This window comes from Oncorhynchus clarkii, chromosome 4, assembly GCF_045791955.1.
Source record: "Oncorhynchus clarkii lewisi isolate Uvic-CL-2024 chromosome 4, UVic_Ocla_1.0, whole genome shotgun sequence".
Classification (NCBI taxonomy): Eukaryota; Metazoa; Chordata; class Actinopteri; order Salmoniformes; family Salmonidae; genus Oncorhynchus; species Oncorhynchus clarkii.
This window is the reverse complement of record NC_092150.1, coordinates 90,722,914-90,741,262: the sequence shown is the minus strand read 5'-3', so window position 1 is coordinate 90,741,262 and position 18,349 is coordinate 90,722,914. Positions and strand designations below refer to the sequence as shown.

The following is an 18,349-nucleotide window of genomic DNA, read 5'->3' as shown; positions in this document are numbered from 1 at the left end:
AGCATTTCACTGCAAGGTCTACTACACCTGTTGTACTCAGCATTTCACTGTGAGGTCTACTACACCTGTTGTATTTGATTTGATACAGCATCTGTGTACCCGGTGTCCGTACGCCCTGAGGAAAACAGTGGGGACAGTGGCTCAAAACGATTAGAGAGTGTGTCTCTCGACGCTGCGAGAGAAGAAAAAAAAAAGAGAAGAAAAAAAAACAGAACACCGAGGTCACTTCCTCCTCCTGGATCCAATCACACTCCATCCACGCCCGCCTGGGGTAGAGCTGATAGCATCTGACTTTTTTATTCAGAAGGCCGTAAGGGAAAATGCTCAGGATCCATTAAAGCTCCAGAGGCATCAACAAATGAGGTTAAACGTGAGGCGTCCTTATTCAAAATTAGACATCCAGATGTTGAATTTATGGCATAGCATACAAACTAGCATACAAAATACATTATTAGTTAAATAAAGGTAAAATAAAATGTTAATAAAAAAACACAGAAATTATAGCAAATATTTTTTAATGTTGGCAACTAGTTGGCTTGACAAAGTCCAAACATTTCAGAAGGAAATGTATTTATTTATTTTTGACACGTTGGTGTTTTAACCATGTTTTGAAGAGTTAGTGTTTGTTTACAATTACATTGTTTACAAACACAGCAGTAAAACAAGTTCTGATTTGGTATTATGGGATCTGACGGGGGTACGACAGTCGAATGTACTGTATATTTCAAGAATCAGTGGGGTAGACGTGGGCACACACACCGAGTGGACAAAAAATTAAGAACACCTTTTAAAATATTGAGTTGCAGCCCACCTTCTTAGACTTTTAGAACAGCCTCAATTAAATCAGGACAGGAATAGGAATTCAGAATAGGCTGATTTCGTCAGGACATGGACTCTACAAGGTGTCAAAAGCGTTCCACAGGGATGCTGGTCCCATGTTGACTCCAATGTTGATTTCAATGCTTCCCACAGTTGTGTCAAGTTGGCTAGATGTCTGTTCTACCTGATAAGTAAATTGCACCCATCTGATGTCCCAGGTCTAAACCAGTCCCTGATTAGAGGGGGAATCACCCACCTGGTGTCCCAGGTCTAAACCAGTCCCTGATTAGAGGGGAATCACCCACCTGGTGTCCCAGGTCTAAATCAGGCCCTAGTTAGAGGGGAATCACCCACCTGGTGTCCCAGGTCTAAATCAGTCCCTGACTTGAGAGGAACAACGTCAGGAACTGTCTGCGAGGTCCAGAGTTGAGTTTGAGGGATCTCCAGTAATATTTTATTTTTATAGTTTGGGGGAAGCATCTACAGATGGTCTATCAACATACAACAAAGTCATTGTAATAAAAAAAAGGTTTATTTTGTTTTCTCAACATCGTGAGGAGCATTGGTTCTCAACTCCGGGTCCTCCTGTACCCCCTCAACAACACACATCTCTATTGTAGTCCTGGATAAGCACTTCTAATTCAAGTCATTGAAGGTTTGATGATTAGTTGAAATCAGGTGTGCTTGTTTTGGGACTACAATAAAAAAAATGTGTACTGTTGGGGGGTACTGGAGGACCGGGAGTTGGGAAAACACTGGTGTCGATTCATCAATGACAGTTCTAGTTAGCCAGGTCAAAAAGGACATGTTTGGTCAGTCACAATTTACCCATGATACATTGCAGTTGTGATGCTCTTGAACACGGCCAAAGCCAAAACACACAGAGGACAGACAACTAAAATAATTTATAGGGACGGATTCCCAGATCCAGATTAAGTCTAGCCCCTGGGAAAAAAAAAATCTATGGAGAATTTTGTAAAAAAAAAAAAAATTGTATACCTTTAACTAGGCACGTCGGTTAAGAACAAATTCTTATTTTCAATGACGGCCTAGGAACAGTGGGTTACACTGCCTGTTCAGGGGCAGAACGACAGATTTGTACCTTGTCAGCTCAGGGAATCGAATTTGCAAGCTTTCGGAGGGCCGGCTGGTCCAACGCACTAACCACTAGGCTACCCTTCCGCCCCTTGAGAATCTCAGGTCTATTGTCTTAATCTGGGTCCGGGAAACCAGGCCGTAGTGATTGTCACAGACGGGCGGGTACAAACAGAGTTCTCATATTAAAAACAGGTGTTGATTCTACTATATATATATATATATATATATATATGAGTACATATAAATGGCACGTATCAAAAGGAAATGTTGTTTTTAGATCAGGTTAACAGTGACAGAACAAAACACAAGATGGCACTACGTTCACTAGGAATGGGTCTCTGAGTCAGTGAGGAAACACGAGAGTGTGTGTGTAGGGGCAGAGTGTAAGCCTGCCATGTGTAAACTATACACAATGAGTCACCCATCCATGATCATTTAATAAAAGAGGGGGAAGAGGGGAGAGGGAATGAGGAGAGAGGGAGAGGGAATGAGGAGAGAGGGAGAGGGAATGAGGAGAGGGAATGAGGAGAGGGAGAGGGAATGAGGAGCGAGGGAATGAGGAGAGCGGGAGAGGGAATGAGGAGAGAGGGAATGAGGAGAGAGGGAGAGGGAATGAGGAGAGAGGGAATGAGGAGAGAGGGAGAGGGAATGAGGAGAGAGGGAATGAGGAGAGAGGGAGAGGGAATGAGGAGAGGGAGAGGGAATGAGGAGAGAGGGAGAGGGAATGAGGAGAGAGGGAATGAGGAGAGGGGGAGAGGGAATGAGGAGAGGGAGAGGGAATGAGGAGAGAGGGAATGAGGAGAGAGGGAGAGGGAATGAGGAGAGAGGGAATGAGGAGAGAGGGAATGAGGAGAGAGGGAATGAGGAGAGAGGGAATGAGGAGAGAGGGAGAGGGAATGAAGAGAGGGGGAATGAGGAGAGAGGGAAGAGGGAATGAGGAGAGGGGGAAAGAGAAGAGGGGAGAGAGACTAGGGGAAGAGGGAATGAGGAGAGGGGGAAGAGGGGAGAGAAAGGGGGAAGAGAGACAGGAAGGAGACAGGGAAGAGGGGAAAGAGGGAAACAGAAGAGGGGAGAGAAAGAGAGAGGGGGAAGAGAGGAGAGAGGAAGGAGTAATTAAAAACACACCCGTTCCCAGTTGGTCTCCTCTTCCATTACTTAACACAGCCTTCATTGGTCTCATTACAATCCCACCAGCCGGTCCTTCGTATGTCAAGACATCTGGTTTCACAGAGATTCAGAACGGGACTTGAATGAGTCTATATGGACTGTTGGACACTGCAGGCGACTGTCGACTGCCTGATCTACAAATCACCTTCCACCATGAATAATCATTCATTATAGAATTATTATTTGTAGATCAGTCAGTCACAATTTACCCATGATGCATTACGGTTTTGGTTCCCTCGAACATGGCCTATGGCAGGATCGGTGAAAACAACCGCTGGTTTTAATTGGCTGATCTCTCAGTCCATATCCACCTACCATAACCCTTAAAACCTCCCCCTACATTGTGGAAGCCGATATGTGATCAGCACAAGTGATTTAAACTGAGGAAGTGAGTTCTGAAAAATACACTTTTTAGAAATAGTTCTGACATATAAAACTTAATATGCCCGAACTCAGAATCAAAATTAAATTTCACAAAAATAATATGGTCAATGTTGATAGAACGTTTATTTTAGATTTGCGAATTTTTTTAATCGAAAATGTTCAAAGTCGCATCCAAATACAGCTGTAGTGGACTCCATTTCACGCCTCGATTTTAACCACAAGTCCAACTTCAGTGTTTCCAGTTACGACCTCAGGTCAGCTTTAACTGTCTGACTGCGTACAGAACCTGGCTACTCTGACAGGAGAGCTACATGCTGCTATTGGTGGAAGAGCTGCAACAGAAGTGGCCTGAACAACGGACCAAAGAATACATAGAAGTAAAAGAAAACTAGTAATTATTTACCGCAAACACAAACAGGAACCACTGACTAGATCGTCATGATTACCAGCAGTTGTACAAAATTTAAATACATTTTTTTTTTTTTTTTTTTTTTTTTAAATCAGGAAATCATTGTACATTGTTTTTGGGGTGAAGCCCCGCCTCCCATGGTCTGAAGCTCCTTCTATTGGTCTGAAGCTCCTCCCCTCCTCCTGTGTCAGGTTAGATGGCTGTAGGTGGGGGAGGAGGGTGAGGTGTTTTTTCAGGGTGGGTGGGGGGGGGGGGAGGTGTGTTTTTTCAGGGTGGGTGGGGGGGTCAGAGAGGTCAGAGTGTTTGGCAACACGGTGGCGTCATTATGGTGAGATCTCCGGGAGAGGTGAAGTGTTGTAATACAGGACATGTGCTCTGCGACCTCCGACTCCCCACGCTACTGCCTACGACTCGGAATCCTGAGGAGATATGAGGTAGAAGAAGGGTCAACCAATCAATCCCGACGAGATATGAGGTAGAAAAAGGGTCAACCAATCACTCAAAACAATCAATTAATCAAACAAGCAACCATCTGATTGTGTTCATAACATTTACTGAAATGTAAATCAACACAATACATTATCAGAACATACTGCATCAATACATTATCAGAACATACTGCATCAACACAATACATTATCAGAACATACTGCATCAATACATTATCAGAACATACTGCATCAACACAATACATTATCAGAACATGCTGAATCCAAGCTGAAAGGTTCATAAGGGACCCTTTTAATTCAGGAGTCTCCTGAGAGAGAGAGATCACCATGTTCTGTTTGTCAGCAACATCAACCTTATTAAAAGTCCTCGTCAACAAACAAACCAGGAGGCGTCCCAAATTACAGCCTATTCCCTAACGAGTGCACTACATTAGAACAGGGCTCATAGGGCCGTAAAGGGGGCCACACGGTGCAGGTAAAAAGTAGTGCACTGTATAGGGAATAGAGTGTCATTTGGGACGAATCACTCATTAAAGTCCACTGGTCTATGTTGATCACATCCCAGCCAATTAGTGGAGTTCTCCAAATCAGCCGCCAGACTGGAGACAGACCAGGCATGTGATTGGAGGAAAATCTAATGATCCTGGTTACTGATAAATCTGTGGAAAAGGAGACATTGATATCGTCCCAATTTGCACCCTATTCCCTATATTGTGCACTACGTTAGACCAGAGCCTATAGAGCCCAGGTAGTGCACTACATTGGACCAGAGCCTATGTTAGACCAGAGCCTGTAGAGACCAGGTAGTGCACTACGTTAGACCAGAGCCTATAGAGCCCAGGTAGTGCACTACGTTAGACCAGAGCCTATAGAGCCCAGGTAGTGCACTACGTTAGACCAGAGCCTATAGAGCCCAGGTAGTGCACTACATTGACCAGAGCCAATAGAGCCCAGGTAGTGCACTACGTTAGACCAGAGCCTATAGAGACCAGGTAGTGCACTACATTGGACCAGAGCCTATAGAGCCCAGGTAGTGCACTACATTGGACCAGAGCCTATAAGGTGCCATTTGGGACATGTGGTCAGACCATGTGATGTCTGCTGGACGAGTGACTCAGACTGTGTTCCTTCTCAGGGTCATTTATCAAGACAGTAACATCCTATATATTCTCAGGAATCAGACACGAGTCGTCTAGAAGACAGTAACATATTCAGCCACTCTAGGAGAACAATGGAAGTGTGCTCCTCCAGCCCTGTAGCTGCCGAGGGCCCCCCAGCCCTGTAGCTGCCCGGAGGGCCCATCCAGCCCTGTAGCTGCCCGGAGGGCCCATCCAGCCCTGTAGCTGCCCGGAGGGCCCATCCAGCCCTGTAGCTGCCCGGAGGGCCCATCCAGCCCTGTAGCTGCCCGGAGGGCCCATCCAGCCCTGTAGCTGCCCGGAGGGCCCATCCAGCCCTGTAGCTGCCCGGAGGGCCCATCCAGCCCTGTAGCTGCCCGGAGGGGCCCCCCCAGCCCTGTAGCTGCCCGGAGGGGCCCCCCCAGCCCTGTAGCTGCCGAGGGCCCCCCCCAGCCCTGTAGCTTTCGAGGGCTCCCCCCACCACCGTAGCTGTACAACTAGTGGAGCCTTAGTCTTCAGACCTTTCCCTTGCAAACAGTGTGTGTGTGTGTGTGTGTGTGTCATACCTTTACTGAGGGCGGTGAGCTGAGACCTAGGAATGTAAACACAGTGTTGTTCTCCTTGGACTGGAAGAAGTCCTCATAGTCCTGATGGAATGAACACACACACACACACACACACACACACACACACACACACACGTCCGTTTTCATTTTGCCATGAAAAATAAATATTGCGATACTTTTACCCCTTACCCTAACCTAACCTTAACCCCAAAAATAGCCTTTCTCCTTGTGGAAAAATGAGATATTTTCTTTGTTTTACTATCCTTGTGAGGTCTTCTATTCACCACAAGGATAGTACACACGCACGCACACACCACACACACGATGCGCGGGTTGAGTCATAATTCGCCGTTATATCTGCGCGTTGGACGGGGTTTAGCGTCAATAAATATTATGTGGCTAAAGGGCGGATTGAATAAAAGACAAGCAATACCTTAAAAAAATGCATAAATGAATCATTATTGTGCAATTTATATCTATAGGCTACATTGAGGTTTTCTTTCATTATTTGAGGCTCTGGTATTAGTGTATAAGCCTAAGCTTTAGGGCTGAACTGTACATACGCCGAATACCCTACACAGCCAATCGACAAATACTGCTTTTGGGAACAGGCAAAAACCCGTTTACGTCAATCCACGGAGGCAAAAAGGGCACTGTTGAAGTTTAATTCAATAAGACAAAAGCTCTCGAAATGTAGAGTTGAAAATAAAAGGGAGTGAGGGCCACAAAAGTTGTGTTTGGAAAATATTGGACTGAAGTTTTAAAATAGGATGTGACAGCAGTGCTGACTACGTTAGACAGTCACAAGACAGGACTTCAAATGAGGTCCGTGGCACGTCAAGGGAACTGTAGCCTACTGTTCCGGTTAAATGGAAACGGAAATCTGGACACTGACTGTAGGTCTTTAACCTCTCAAATATCATTAACTCCTGCAGAATTAAGATTTTCTTGCAGTTAAATGATACACAAAATTTGGACTTGGGGAACAGGAGTGATTGATTTATTTATACGTCTTGAGAGAATGAATGCAATGCTCAATTAGGTACCATCTGTAGACGTAACGTCTTTATGATAAAAGCTTCATAGAAACGGCTATTATTTCAACCACGTAAAATATCAAAGCCGAACTGAAATATTATCATTAACACGTTGGGTCGTTTCTATTTCCTTTACAACCGGTCAAAATAATATCGTGATTTTTTGTCGCGTTGTTGTATTTTCTCTCCCCGGTCCCTACAACGTCTTCCGCTCCGCAAAAGACAGAAAACTTGACGAATGTCAACTAGATTGAAGCGTTCGTTCATTCTATCGATTTATGACATTCATTCTGGTTAACAAGGGTCGATTTAGTCTTCTAATGCAACATATAACGACAGAAGAGAAGCTGCATGCATCTAATTATAGACAAGTTGACTAACAAAATATTGGAAATTAGAACCAGAAACATATCTAAAATCAGGTAACAAGAAATTCCTGCAGCCCCTGTAAATTTTTTGTTGTTGTTGTTGCAGTCTTTGACTGAAGCCTATTGCGCATTTTCTATATTTGCGGGCCTCCGGTTTTCACATATAGTCAGGCGGTTGCGGTTATTAGCAATTGCGGGCGGGTGAGGAAATAGCTGACACACACACACACACACACACACACACACACACACACACACACACACACACACTTTTTGTTGTTGTTGAGATCTCCATTTGAAACAGCTTGTCTTACTCGGGTCCGACACGTAAAAAAAATAAATATATATACACATTACAGACAAAATACTATACAATTTACATTCATTTAATAACATTAACATTGCTGTTCACTTGCGCTATGTCAGATGGAAGTTCCATGCGCATGTCTGTGTGTAATACTGTAGGGTTCCTTGCTCGTACACACATTCCCTGTGGGCTCTGGCCAAAGGTAGTGCACTATAAAGGGAATAGGGTGCCTTTTCCCCCATAGGGCTCTGGCCAAAGGTAGTGCACTATAAAGGGAATAGGGTGCCTTTTCCCCCATGGAGCTCTGGTCAAAAGTAGTGCACTATAAAAGGGAATAGGGTGCCTTTTCCCCCATAGAGCTCTGGTCAAAAGTAGTGCACTATAAAGGGAATAGGGTGCCTTTTCCCCCATAGGGCTCTGGTCAAAAGTAGTGCACTATAAAGGGAATAGGGTGCCTTTTCCCCCATAGGGCTCTGGCCAAAGGTAGTGCACTATAAAGGGAATAGGGTGCAATTTGGGATGCCACCCTTGATAATCTGCCCCACGGAGCAACAGGATTACGCCGCAGGGGTTACCCAGCAATATGCCTGACTCAGCACAGGGCACAGGACGGCTGACGTTAGCACCGCTAGCTAGCTAGCTAGCTCGCTCATTCATCACTCAGCACAGGGCACAGGACGGCTGACGTTAGCACCGCTAGCTAGCTCGCTCGCTCATTCATCACTAAGCACAGGGCACAGGACGGCTGATGTTAGCACCGCTAGCTAGCTCGCTCGCTCATTCATCACTAAGCACAGGGCACAGGACGGCTGATGTTAGCACCGCTAGCTAGCTAGCTAGCTAGCTCGCTCATTCATCACTCAGCACAGGGCACAGGACGGCTGATGTTAGCACCGCTAGCTAGCTCGCTCGCTCATTCATCACTAAGCACAGGGCACAGGACGGCTGACGTTAGCACCGCTAGCTAGCTCGCTCATTCATCACTCAGCACAGGGCACAGGACGGCTGACGTTAGCACCGCTAGCTAGCTCGCTCATTCATCACTAAGCACAGGCCACAGGACGGCTGACGTTAGCATCGCTAGCTAGCTCGCTCGCTCATTCATCACTAAGCACAGGCCACAGGACGGCTGACGTTAGCATCGCTAGCTAGCTCGCTCATTCATCACTAAGCACAGGCCACAGGACGGCTGACGTTAGCACCGCTAGCTAGCTCGCTCATTCATCACTAAGCACAGGCCACAGGACGGCTGACGTTAGCATCGCTAGCTAGCTCACTCGCTCATTCATCACTAGGCACAGGACGGCTGACGTTAGCTAGCTCGTTCACCAACTGACCATTCAGGCTACATGCTAACATTTGAACAACTAACACAGGCTATATGCTAAAATGTGGCTTTGTTTGGGTTCAGGACCAGTTCTTGTGTTTTGGCAGGGAATTGGACAGAAATCCATCCATCCATCTTACCCCACAGTAGCGGTCTCCGTTGAAGATCTGTGGGTGCAGCGAGTTGCCCTTGTCTGGGTGTTTCTCCTGGGTTAGGGTTATTGAGGATCACTACGGTATCTATCTCTTACCCCACAGTAGCAGTCTCCATTGAAGATCTGTGGGGGAAGCGGGTTGCCCTTGTCTGGGTGTTTCTCCGGGGGGATGTGTTGGTACATCCACAGCCTTCTCTCCTCCACATTGGTGATGTCCACCTCCTGGAAGGAGATCCGGTTGGACTCCAGGAACCCCACCACAGCTTGCTGACGCTTCTTCACCTGTAGTGGGGGGAGAAAGAGACTTCCAATCATCAGGATACAGGATTCTGGAAGGAAGTGACACGATATACAAGAGAACCATACTGAAGAAGGTCTGTCACCTGCCCCCCCCCCCCCCCCCCGTGTCACCTGCCCCCCCCCGTGTCACCTGCCTCTCCCTCCCCCCCGTGTCACCTGCCTCTCCCTCCCCCCCCCCCGTCACCTGCCTCTCCCCCCGTCACCTGCCCCCCCCCCCCGTGTCACCTGCCTCTCCCTCCCCCCGTGTCACCTGCCTCTCCCTCCCCCCGTGTCACCTGCCCCCCCCCGTCACCTGCCCCTCCCCCCCAGTGTCACCTGCCCACTGCCTGCTGAAAAAAGCAAAACAGTAGAGAGAGAGAGAGATCAGACGTGCTGAGACTCCCTTATGGCCAGACACAACAAACACACAGTGTATTGTATTGATCATGGTGTCCATCTCTGATGGTAATGGATGTAACTAAGGACCATGTTCTCTGTTTAGTACATTACTGTTGACTAAAGCCCTATTGGTTAATAACACCTTCTTCAGAACGTTGTTGCTGTGGCTTTACTCAAATTAACCTCAAATTGTACTCGTTTGCTAGATTACAATCTGTTTAGTTTGTAGCTTGTTGGTAGAACACACTGGGTCAAATCCAATGTATTTATATAGCCCTTCTTTAAAACCGTGTGTGACTGTGACGAGTAGGAAAAACATCCCAGTGAGAACACAAACTCCCACCCTTCTCTGTAGGTTATTGAAACACACTCTCTCTCTCTCTCTGCTGACGGTGCTGCCTTCCTGTGTCTGTCTGCTGAGTGCTCCAGCTGGACCCAGTCACCGAGAGCAAGAGAGAACAAACAACATTTTATGGAACACAAAGCCTTCACTATCTCATCCTGGAATATCCAAGGCCTGAGGTCATCTGCCTTTGGCCTAAAGAGCAGGAACCTGGACTTCATCAAAGAAAATCGGAAATACATTGATTATCATCCTACAAGAAACCTGGTATAGAGGAGACGGACCACCTGGTTACCCTCTAGGTTACAGAGAGCTGGTAGTCCCATCCACCACACTACCAGGTGGGTGGTATAGAGGAGACGGACCACCTGGTTACCCTCTAGGTTACAGAGAGCTGGGAGTCCCATCCACCACACTACCAGGTGGGTGGTATAGAGGAGACGGACCACCTGGTTACCCTCTAGGTTACAGAGAGCTGTGAGTCCCATCCACCACACTACCAGGTGGGTGGTATAGAGGAGATGGACCCACTGGTTACCCTCTAGGTTACAGAGAGCTGGGAGTCCCATCCACCACACTACCAGGTGGGTGGTATAGAGGAGACGGACCACCTGGTTACCCTCTAGGTTACAGAGAGCTGGGAGTCCCATCCACCACACTACCAGGTGGGTGGTATAGAGGAGACGGACCACCTGGTTACCCTCTAGGTTACAGAGAGCTGTGAGTCCCATCCACCACACTACCAGGTGGGTGGTATAGAGGAGATGGACCCACTGGTTACTCTCTAGGTTACAGAGAGCTGGGAGTCCCATCCACCACACTACCAGGTGGGTGGTATAGAGGAGACGGACCACCTGGTTACCCTCTAGGTTACAGAGAGCTGGGAGTCCCATCCACCACACTACCAGGTGGGTGGTATAGAGGAGATGGACTCACTGGTTGCCCTCTAGGTTACAGAGAGCTGGGAGTCCCATCCACCACACTACCAGGTGGGTGGTATAGAGGAGATGGACCCACTGGTTGTCCTCTAGGTTACAGAGAGCTGGTAGTCCCATCCACCACACTACCAGGTGGGTGGTATAGAGGAGATGGACCCACTGGTTGTCCTCTAGGTTACAGAGAGCTGGTAGTCCCATCCACCACACTACCAGGTGGGTGGTATAGAGGAGACGGACCACCTGGTTGCCCTCTAGGTTACAGAGAGCTGGTAGTCCCATCCACCACACTACCAGGTGGGTGGTATAGAGGAGACGGACCACCTGGTTACCCTCTAGGTTACAGAGAGCTGGTAGTCCCATCCACCACATTACCAGGTGGGTGGTATAGAGGAGACGGACCACCTGGTTGCCCTCTAGGTTAGAGAGCTGGTAGTCCCATCCACCACACTACCAGGTGGGTGGTATAGAGGAGACGGACCACCTGGTTGCCCTCTAGGTTACAGAGAGCTGGTAGTCCCATCCACCACACTACCAGGTGGGTGGTATAGAGGAGATGGACCCACTGGTTGTCCTCTAGGTTACAGAGAGCTGGTAGTCCCATCCACCACACTACCAGGTGGGTGGTATAGAGGAGACGGACCACCTGGTTGTCCTCTAGGTTACAGAGAGCTGGGAGTCCCATCCACCACACTACCAGGTGGGTGGTATAGAGGAGACGGACGACCTGGTTGCCCTCTAGGTTACAGAGAGCTGGTAGTCCCATCCACCACACTACCAGGTGGGTGGTATAGAGGAGACAGACCCACTGGTTGTCCTCTAGGTTACAGAGAGCTGGGAGTCCCATCCACCACACTACCAGGTGGGTGGTATAGAGGAGACAGACCCACTGGTTGTCCTCTAGGTTACAGAGAGCTGGGAGTCCCATCCACCACACTACCAGGTGGGTGGTATAGAGGAGACGGACCACCTGGTTACCCTCTAGGTTACAGAGAGCTGTGAGTCCCATCCACCACACTACCAGGTGGGTGGTATAGAGGAGATGGACCCACTGGTTACCCTCTAGGTTACAGAGAGCTGGGAGTCCCATCCACCACACTACCAGGTGGGTGGTATAGAGGAGACGGACCACCTGGTTACCCTCTAGGTTACAGAGAGCTGGGAGTCCCATCCACCACACTACCAGGTGGGTGGTATAGAGGAGACGGACCACCTGGTTACCCTCTAGGTTACAGAGAGCTGTGAGTCCCATCCACCACACTTCCAGGTGGGTGGTATAGAGGAGATGGACCCACTGGTTACCCTCTAGGTTACAGAGAGCTGGGAGTCCCATCCACCACACTACCAGGTGGGTGGTATAGAGGAGACGGACCACCTGGTTACCCTCTAGGTTACAGAGAGCTGGGAGTCCCATCCACCACACTACCAGGTGGGTGGTATAGAGGAGATGGACCCACTGGTTGCCCTCTAGGTTACAGAGAGCTGGGAGTCCCATCCACCACACTACCAGGTGGGTGGTATAGAGGAGATGGACCCACTGGTTGTCCTCTAGGTTACAGAGAGCTGGTAGTCCCATCCACCACACTACCAGGTGGGTGGTATAGAGGAGATGGACCCACTGGTTGTCCTCTAGGTTACAGAGAGCTGGTAGTCCCATCCACCACACTACCAGGTGGGTGGTATAGAGGAGACGGACCACCTGGTTGCCCTCTAGGTTACAGAGAGCTGGTAGTCCCATCCACCACACTACCAGGTGGGTGGTATAGAGGAGACGGACCACCTGGTTACCCTCTAGGTTACAGAGAGCTGGTAGTCCCATCCACCACACTACCAGGTGGGTGGTATAGAGGAGACGGACCACCTGGTTGCCCTCTAGGTTAGAGAGCTGGTAGTCCCATCCACCACACTACCAGGTGGGTGGTATAGAGGAGACGGACCACCTGGTTGCCCTCTAGGTTACAGAGAGCTGGTAGTCCCATCCACCACACTACCAGGTGGGTGGTATAGAGGAGATGGACCCACTGGTTGTCCTCTAGGTTACAGAGAGATGGAGTCCCATCCACCACACTACCAGGTGGGTGGTATAGAGGAGACGGACGACCTGGTTGCCCTCTAGGTTACAGAGAGCTGGTAGTCCCATCCACCACACTACCAGGTGGGTGGTATAGAGGAGACAGACCCACTGGTTGTCCTCTAGGTTACAGAGAGCTGGGAGTCCCATCCACCACACTACCAGGTGGGTGGTATAGAGGAGACAGACCCACTGGTTGTCCTCTAGGTTACAGAGAGCTGGGAGTCCCATCCACCACACTACCAGGTGGGTGGTATAGAGGAGACGGACCACCTGGTTACCCTCTAGGTTACAGAGAGCTGGGAGTCCCATCCACCACACTACCAGGTGGGTGGTATAGAGGAGACGGACCCACTGGTTGTCCTCTAGGTTACAGAGAGCTGGGAGTCCCATCCACCACACTACCAGGTGGGTGGTATAGAGGAGACGGACCACCTGGTTACCCTCTAGGTTACAGAGAGCTGGTAGTCCCATCCACCACACTACCAGGTGGGTGGTATAGAGGAGACGGACCACCTGGTTACCCTCTAGGTTACAGAGAGCTGGTAGTCCCATCCACCACACTACCAGGTGGGTGGTATAGAGGAGACGGACCACCTGGTTGTCCTCTAGGATACAGAGAGCTGGGAGTCCCATCCACCACACTACCAGGTGGGTGGTATAGAGGAGACAGACCCACTGGTTGTCCTCTAGGTTACAGAGAGCTGGTAGTCCCATCTACCAAACTACCAGGTGGGTGGTATAGAGGAGATGGACCCACTGGTTGTCCTCTAGGTTACAGAGAGATGGTAGTCCCATCCACCACACTACCAGGTGGGTGGTATAGAGGAGACGGACCACCTGGTTGTCCTCTAGGTTACAGAGAGCTGGGAGTCCCATCCACCACACTACCAGGTGGGTGGTATAGAGGAGACAGACCCACTGGTTGTCATCTAGGTTACAGAGAGCTGGGAGTCCCATCCACCACACTACCAGGTGGGTGGTATAGAGGAAACGGACGACCTGGTTGCCCTCTAGGTTACAGAGAGCTGGTAGTCCCATCCACCACACTACCAGGTGGGTGGTATAGAGGAGACAGACCCACTGGTTGTCCTCTAGGTTACAGACAGCTGGGAGTCCCATCCACCACACTACCAGGTGGGTGGTATAGAGGAGACAGACCCACTGGTTGTCCTCTAGGTTACAGAGAGCTGGGAGTCCCATCCACCACACTACCAGGTGGGTGGTATAGAGGAGACAGACCCACTGGTTGTCCTCTAGGTTACAGAGAGCTGGGAGTCCCATCCACCACACTACCAGGTGGGTGGTATAGAGGAGACGGACCACCTGGTTACCCTCTAGGTTACAGAGAGCTGGTAGTCCCATCCACCACACTACCAGGTGGGTGGTATAGAGGAGACGGACCCACTGGTTGTCCTCTAGGTTACAGAGAGCTGGGAGTCCCATCCACCACACTACCAGGTGGGTGGTATAGAGGAGACGGACCCACTGGTTGTCCTCTAGGTTACAGAGAGCTGGGAGTCCCATCCACCACACTACCAGGTGGGTGGTATAGAGGAGACAGACCCACTGGTTGTCCTCTAGGTTACAGAGAGCTGGGAGTCCCATCCACCACACTACCAGGTGGGTGGTATAGAGGAGACAGACCCACTGGTTGTCCTCTAGGTTACAGAGAGCTGGGAGTCCCATCCACCACACTACCAGGTGGGTGGTATAGAGGAGACGGACCACCTGGTTGCCCTCTAGGTTACAGAGAGCTGGTAGTCCCATCCACCGCACTACCAGGTGGGTGGTATAGAGGAGATGGACCCCCTGGTTACCCTCTAGGTTACAGAGAGCTGGGAGTCCCATCCACCACACTACCAGGTGGGTGGTATAGAGGAGATGGACCCACTGGTTGTCCTCTAGGTTACAGAGAGCTGGTAGTCCCATCCACCACACTACCAGGTGGGTGGTATAGAGGAGACGGACCACATGGTTGCCCTCTAGGTTACAGAGAGCTGGTAGTCCCATCCACCACACTACCAGGTGGGTGGTATAGAGGAGATGGACCACCTGGTTGTCCTCTAGGTTACAGAGAGCTGGTAGTCCCATCCACCACACTACCAGGTGTGTGGTATAGAGGAGACGGACCACCTGGTTGCCCTCTAGGTTACAGAGAGCTGGTAGTCCCATCCACCACACTACCAGGTGGGTGGTATAGAGGAGACGGACCACCTGGTTGCCCTCTAGGTTACAGAGAGCTGGGAGTCCCATCCACCACACTACCAGGTGGGTGGTATAGAGGAGACAGACCCACTGGTTGTCCTCTAGGTTACAGAGAGCTGGGAGTCCCATCCACCACACTACCAGGTGGGTGGTATAGAGGAGACAGACCCACTGGTTGTCCTCTAGGTTACAGAGAGCTGGTAGTCCCATCCACCACACTACCAGGTGGGTGGTATAGAGGAGACGGACCACCTGGTTGTCCTCTAGGTTACAGAGAGCTGGGAGTCCCATCCACCACACTACCAGGTGGGTGGTATAGAGGAGACGGACGACCTGGTTGCCCTCTAGGTTACAGAGAGCTGGTAGTCCCATCCACCACACTACCAGGTGGGTGGTATAGAGGAGACAGACCCACTGGTTGTCCTCTAGGTTACAGAGAGCTGGGAGTCCCATCCACCACACTACCATGTGGGTGGTATAGAGGAGACAGACCCACTGGTTGTCCTCTAGGTTACAGAGAGCTGGGAGTCCCATCCACCACACTACCAGGTGGGTGGTATAGAGGAGACGGACCACCTGGTTACCCTCTAGGTTACAGAGAGCTGGTAGTCCCATCCACCACACTACCAGGTGGGTGGTATAGAGGAGACGGACCCACTGGTTGTCCTCTAGGTTACAGAGAGCTGGGAGTCCCATCCACCACACTACCAGGTGGGTGGTATGGAGGAGACGGACCACCTGGTTACCCTCTAGGTTACAGAGAGCTGGTAGTCCCATCCACCACACTACCAGGTGGGTGGTATAGAGGAGACGGACCACCTGGTTACCCTCTAGGTTACAGAGAGCTGGTAGTCCCATCCACCACACTACCAGGTGGGTGGTATAGAGGAGACGGACCACCTGGTTGTCCTCTAGGATACAGAGAGCTGGGAGTCCCATCCACCACACTACCAGGTGGGTGGTATAGAGGAGACAGACCCACTGGTTGTCCTCTAGGTTACAGAGAGCTGGTAGTCCCATCTACCAAACTACCAGGTGGGTGGTATAGAGGAGATGGACCCACTGGTTGTCCTCTAGGTTACAGAGAGATGGTAGTCCCATCCACCACACTACCAGGTGGGTGGTATAGAGGAGACGGACCACCTGGTTGTCCTCTAGGTTACAGAGAGCTGGGAGTCCCATCCACCACACTACCAGGTGGGTGGTATAGAGGAGACAGACCCACTGGTTGTCCTCTAGGTTACAGAGAGCTGGGAGTCCCATCCACCACACTACCAGGTGGGTGGTATAGAGGAAACGGACGACCTGGTTGCCCTCTAGGTTACAGAGAGCTGGTAGTCCCATCCACCACACTACCAGGTGGGTGGTATAGAGGAGACAGACCCACTGGTTGTCCTCTAGGTTACAGACAGCTGGGAGTCCCATCCACCACACTACCAGGTGGGTGGTATAGAGGAGACAGACCCACTGGTTGTCCTCTAGGTTACAGAGAGCTGGGAGTCCCATCCACCACACTACCAGGTGGGTGGTATAGAGGAGACAGACCCACTGGTTGTCCTCTAGGTTACAGAGAGCTGGGAGTCCCATCCACCACACTACCAGGTGGGTGGTATAGAGGAGACGGACCACCTGGTTACCCTCTAGGTTACAGAGAGCTGGTAGTCCCATCCACCACACTACCAGGTGGGTGGTATAGAGGAGACGGACCCACTGGTTGTCCTCTAGGTTACAGAGAGCTGGGAGTCCCATCCACCACACTACCAGGTGGGTGGTATAGAGGAGACGGACCCACTGGTTGTCCTCTAGGTTACAGAGAGCTGGGAGTCCCATCCACCACACTACCAGGTGGGTGGTATAGAGGAGACAGACCCACTGGTTGTCCTCTAGGTTACAGAGAGCTGGGAGTCCCATCCACCACACTACCAGGTGGGTGGTATAGAGGAGACAGACCCACTGGTTGTCCTCTAGGTTACAGAGAGCTGGGAGTCCCATCCACCACACTACCAGGTGGGTGGTATAGAGGAGACGGACCACCTGGTTGCCCTCTAGGTTACAGAGAGCTGGTAGTCCCATCCACCGCACTACCAGGTGGGTGGTATAGAGGAGATGGACCCACTGGTTGTCCTCTAGGTTACAGAGAGCTGGTAGTCCCATCCACCACACTACCAGGTGGGTGGTATAGAGGAGACGGACCACCTGGTTGCCCTCTAGGTTACAGAGAGCTGGTAGTCCCATCCACCACACTACCAGGTGGGTGGTATAGAGGAGACGGACCACCTGGTTGCCCTCTAGGTTACAGAGAGCTGGTAGTCCCATCCACCACACTACCAGGTGGGTGGTATAGAGGAGATGGACCACCTGGTTGTCCTCTAGGTTACAGAGAGCTGGTAGTCCCATCCACCACACTACCAGGTGGGTGGTATAGAGGAGATGGACCCACTGGTTGTCCTCTAGGTTACAGAGAGCTGGTAGTCCCATCCACCACACTACCAGGTGGGTGGTATAGAGGAGACGGACCACCTGGTTGCCCTCTAGGTTACAGAGAGCTGGTAGTCCCATCCACCAAATGACCAGGTGGGTGGTATAGAGGAGACGGACCCACTGGTTGCCCTCTAGGTTACAGAGAGCTGGTAGTCCCATCCACCACACTACCAGGTGTGTGGTATAGAGGAGACGGACCCACTGGTTGCCCTCTAGGTTACAGAGGGCTGGTAGTCCCATCCACCACACTACCAGGTGGGTGGTATAGAGGAGACGGACCACCTGGTTGCCCTCTAGGTTACAGAGAGCTGGTAGTCCCATCCACCACACTACCAGGTGTGTGGTATAGAGGAGACGGACCACCTGGTTGCCCTCTAGGTTACAGAGAGCTGGTAGTCCCATCCACCACACTACCAGGTGGGTGGTATAGAGG

At 50.5% G+C, this 18,349-nt stretch overlaps 1 protein-coding gene across 1 annotated transcript in view; it reads right to left on the bottom strand.

Annotated features, from left to right (window-relative positions):
• Window positions 1–4,252: 4,252 nt before the first annotated feature.
• Window positions 4,253–18,349, bottom strand: part of LOC139407908 (SH3 domain binding glutamate-rich protein like 2) — a 45,129-nt gene continuing 31,032 nt past the window's right edge. Inside the window, exons 2-3 of the mRNA XM_071151786.1 lie at window positions 9,297–9,482; window positions 4,253–4,296 (exon numbers count right to left, since the gene is read on the bottom strand). Coding sequence (XP_071007887.1) covers window positions 4,282–4,296; window positions 9,297–9,482 — 201 coding nt within the window. The 3' untranslated portion in view covers window positions 4,253–4,281. The remainder of the gene's footprint in view (window positions 4,297–9,296; window positions 9,483–18,349) is intronic.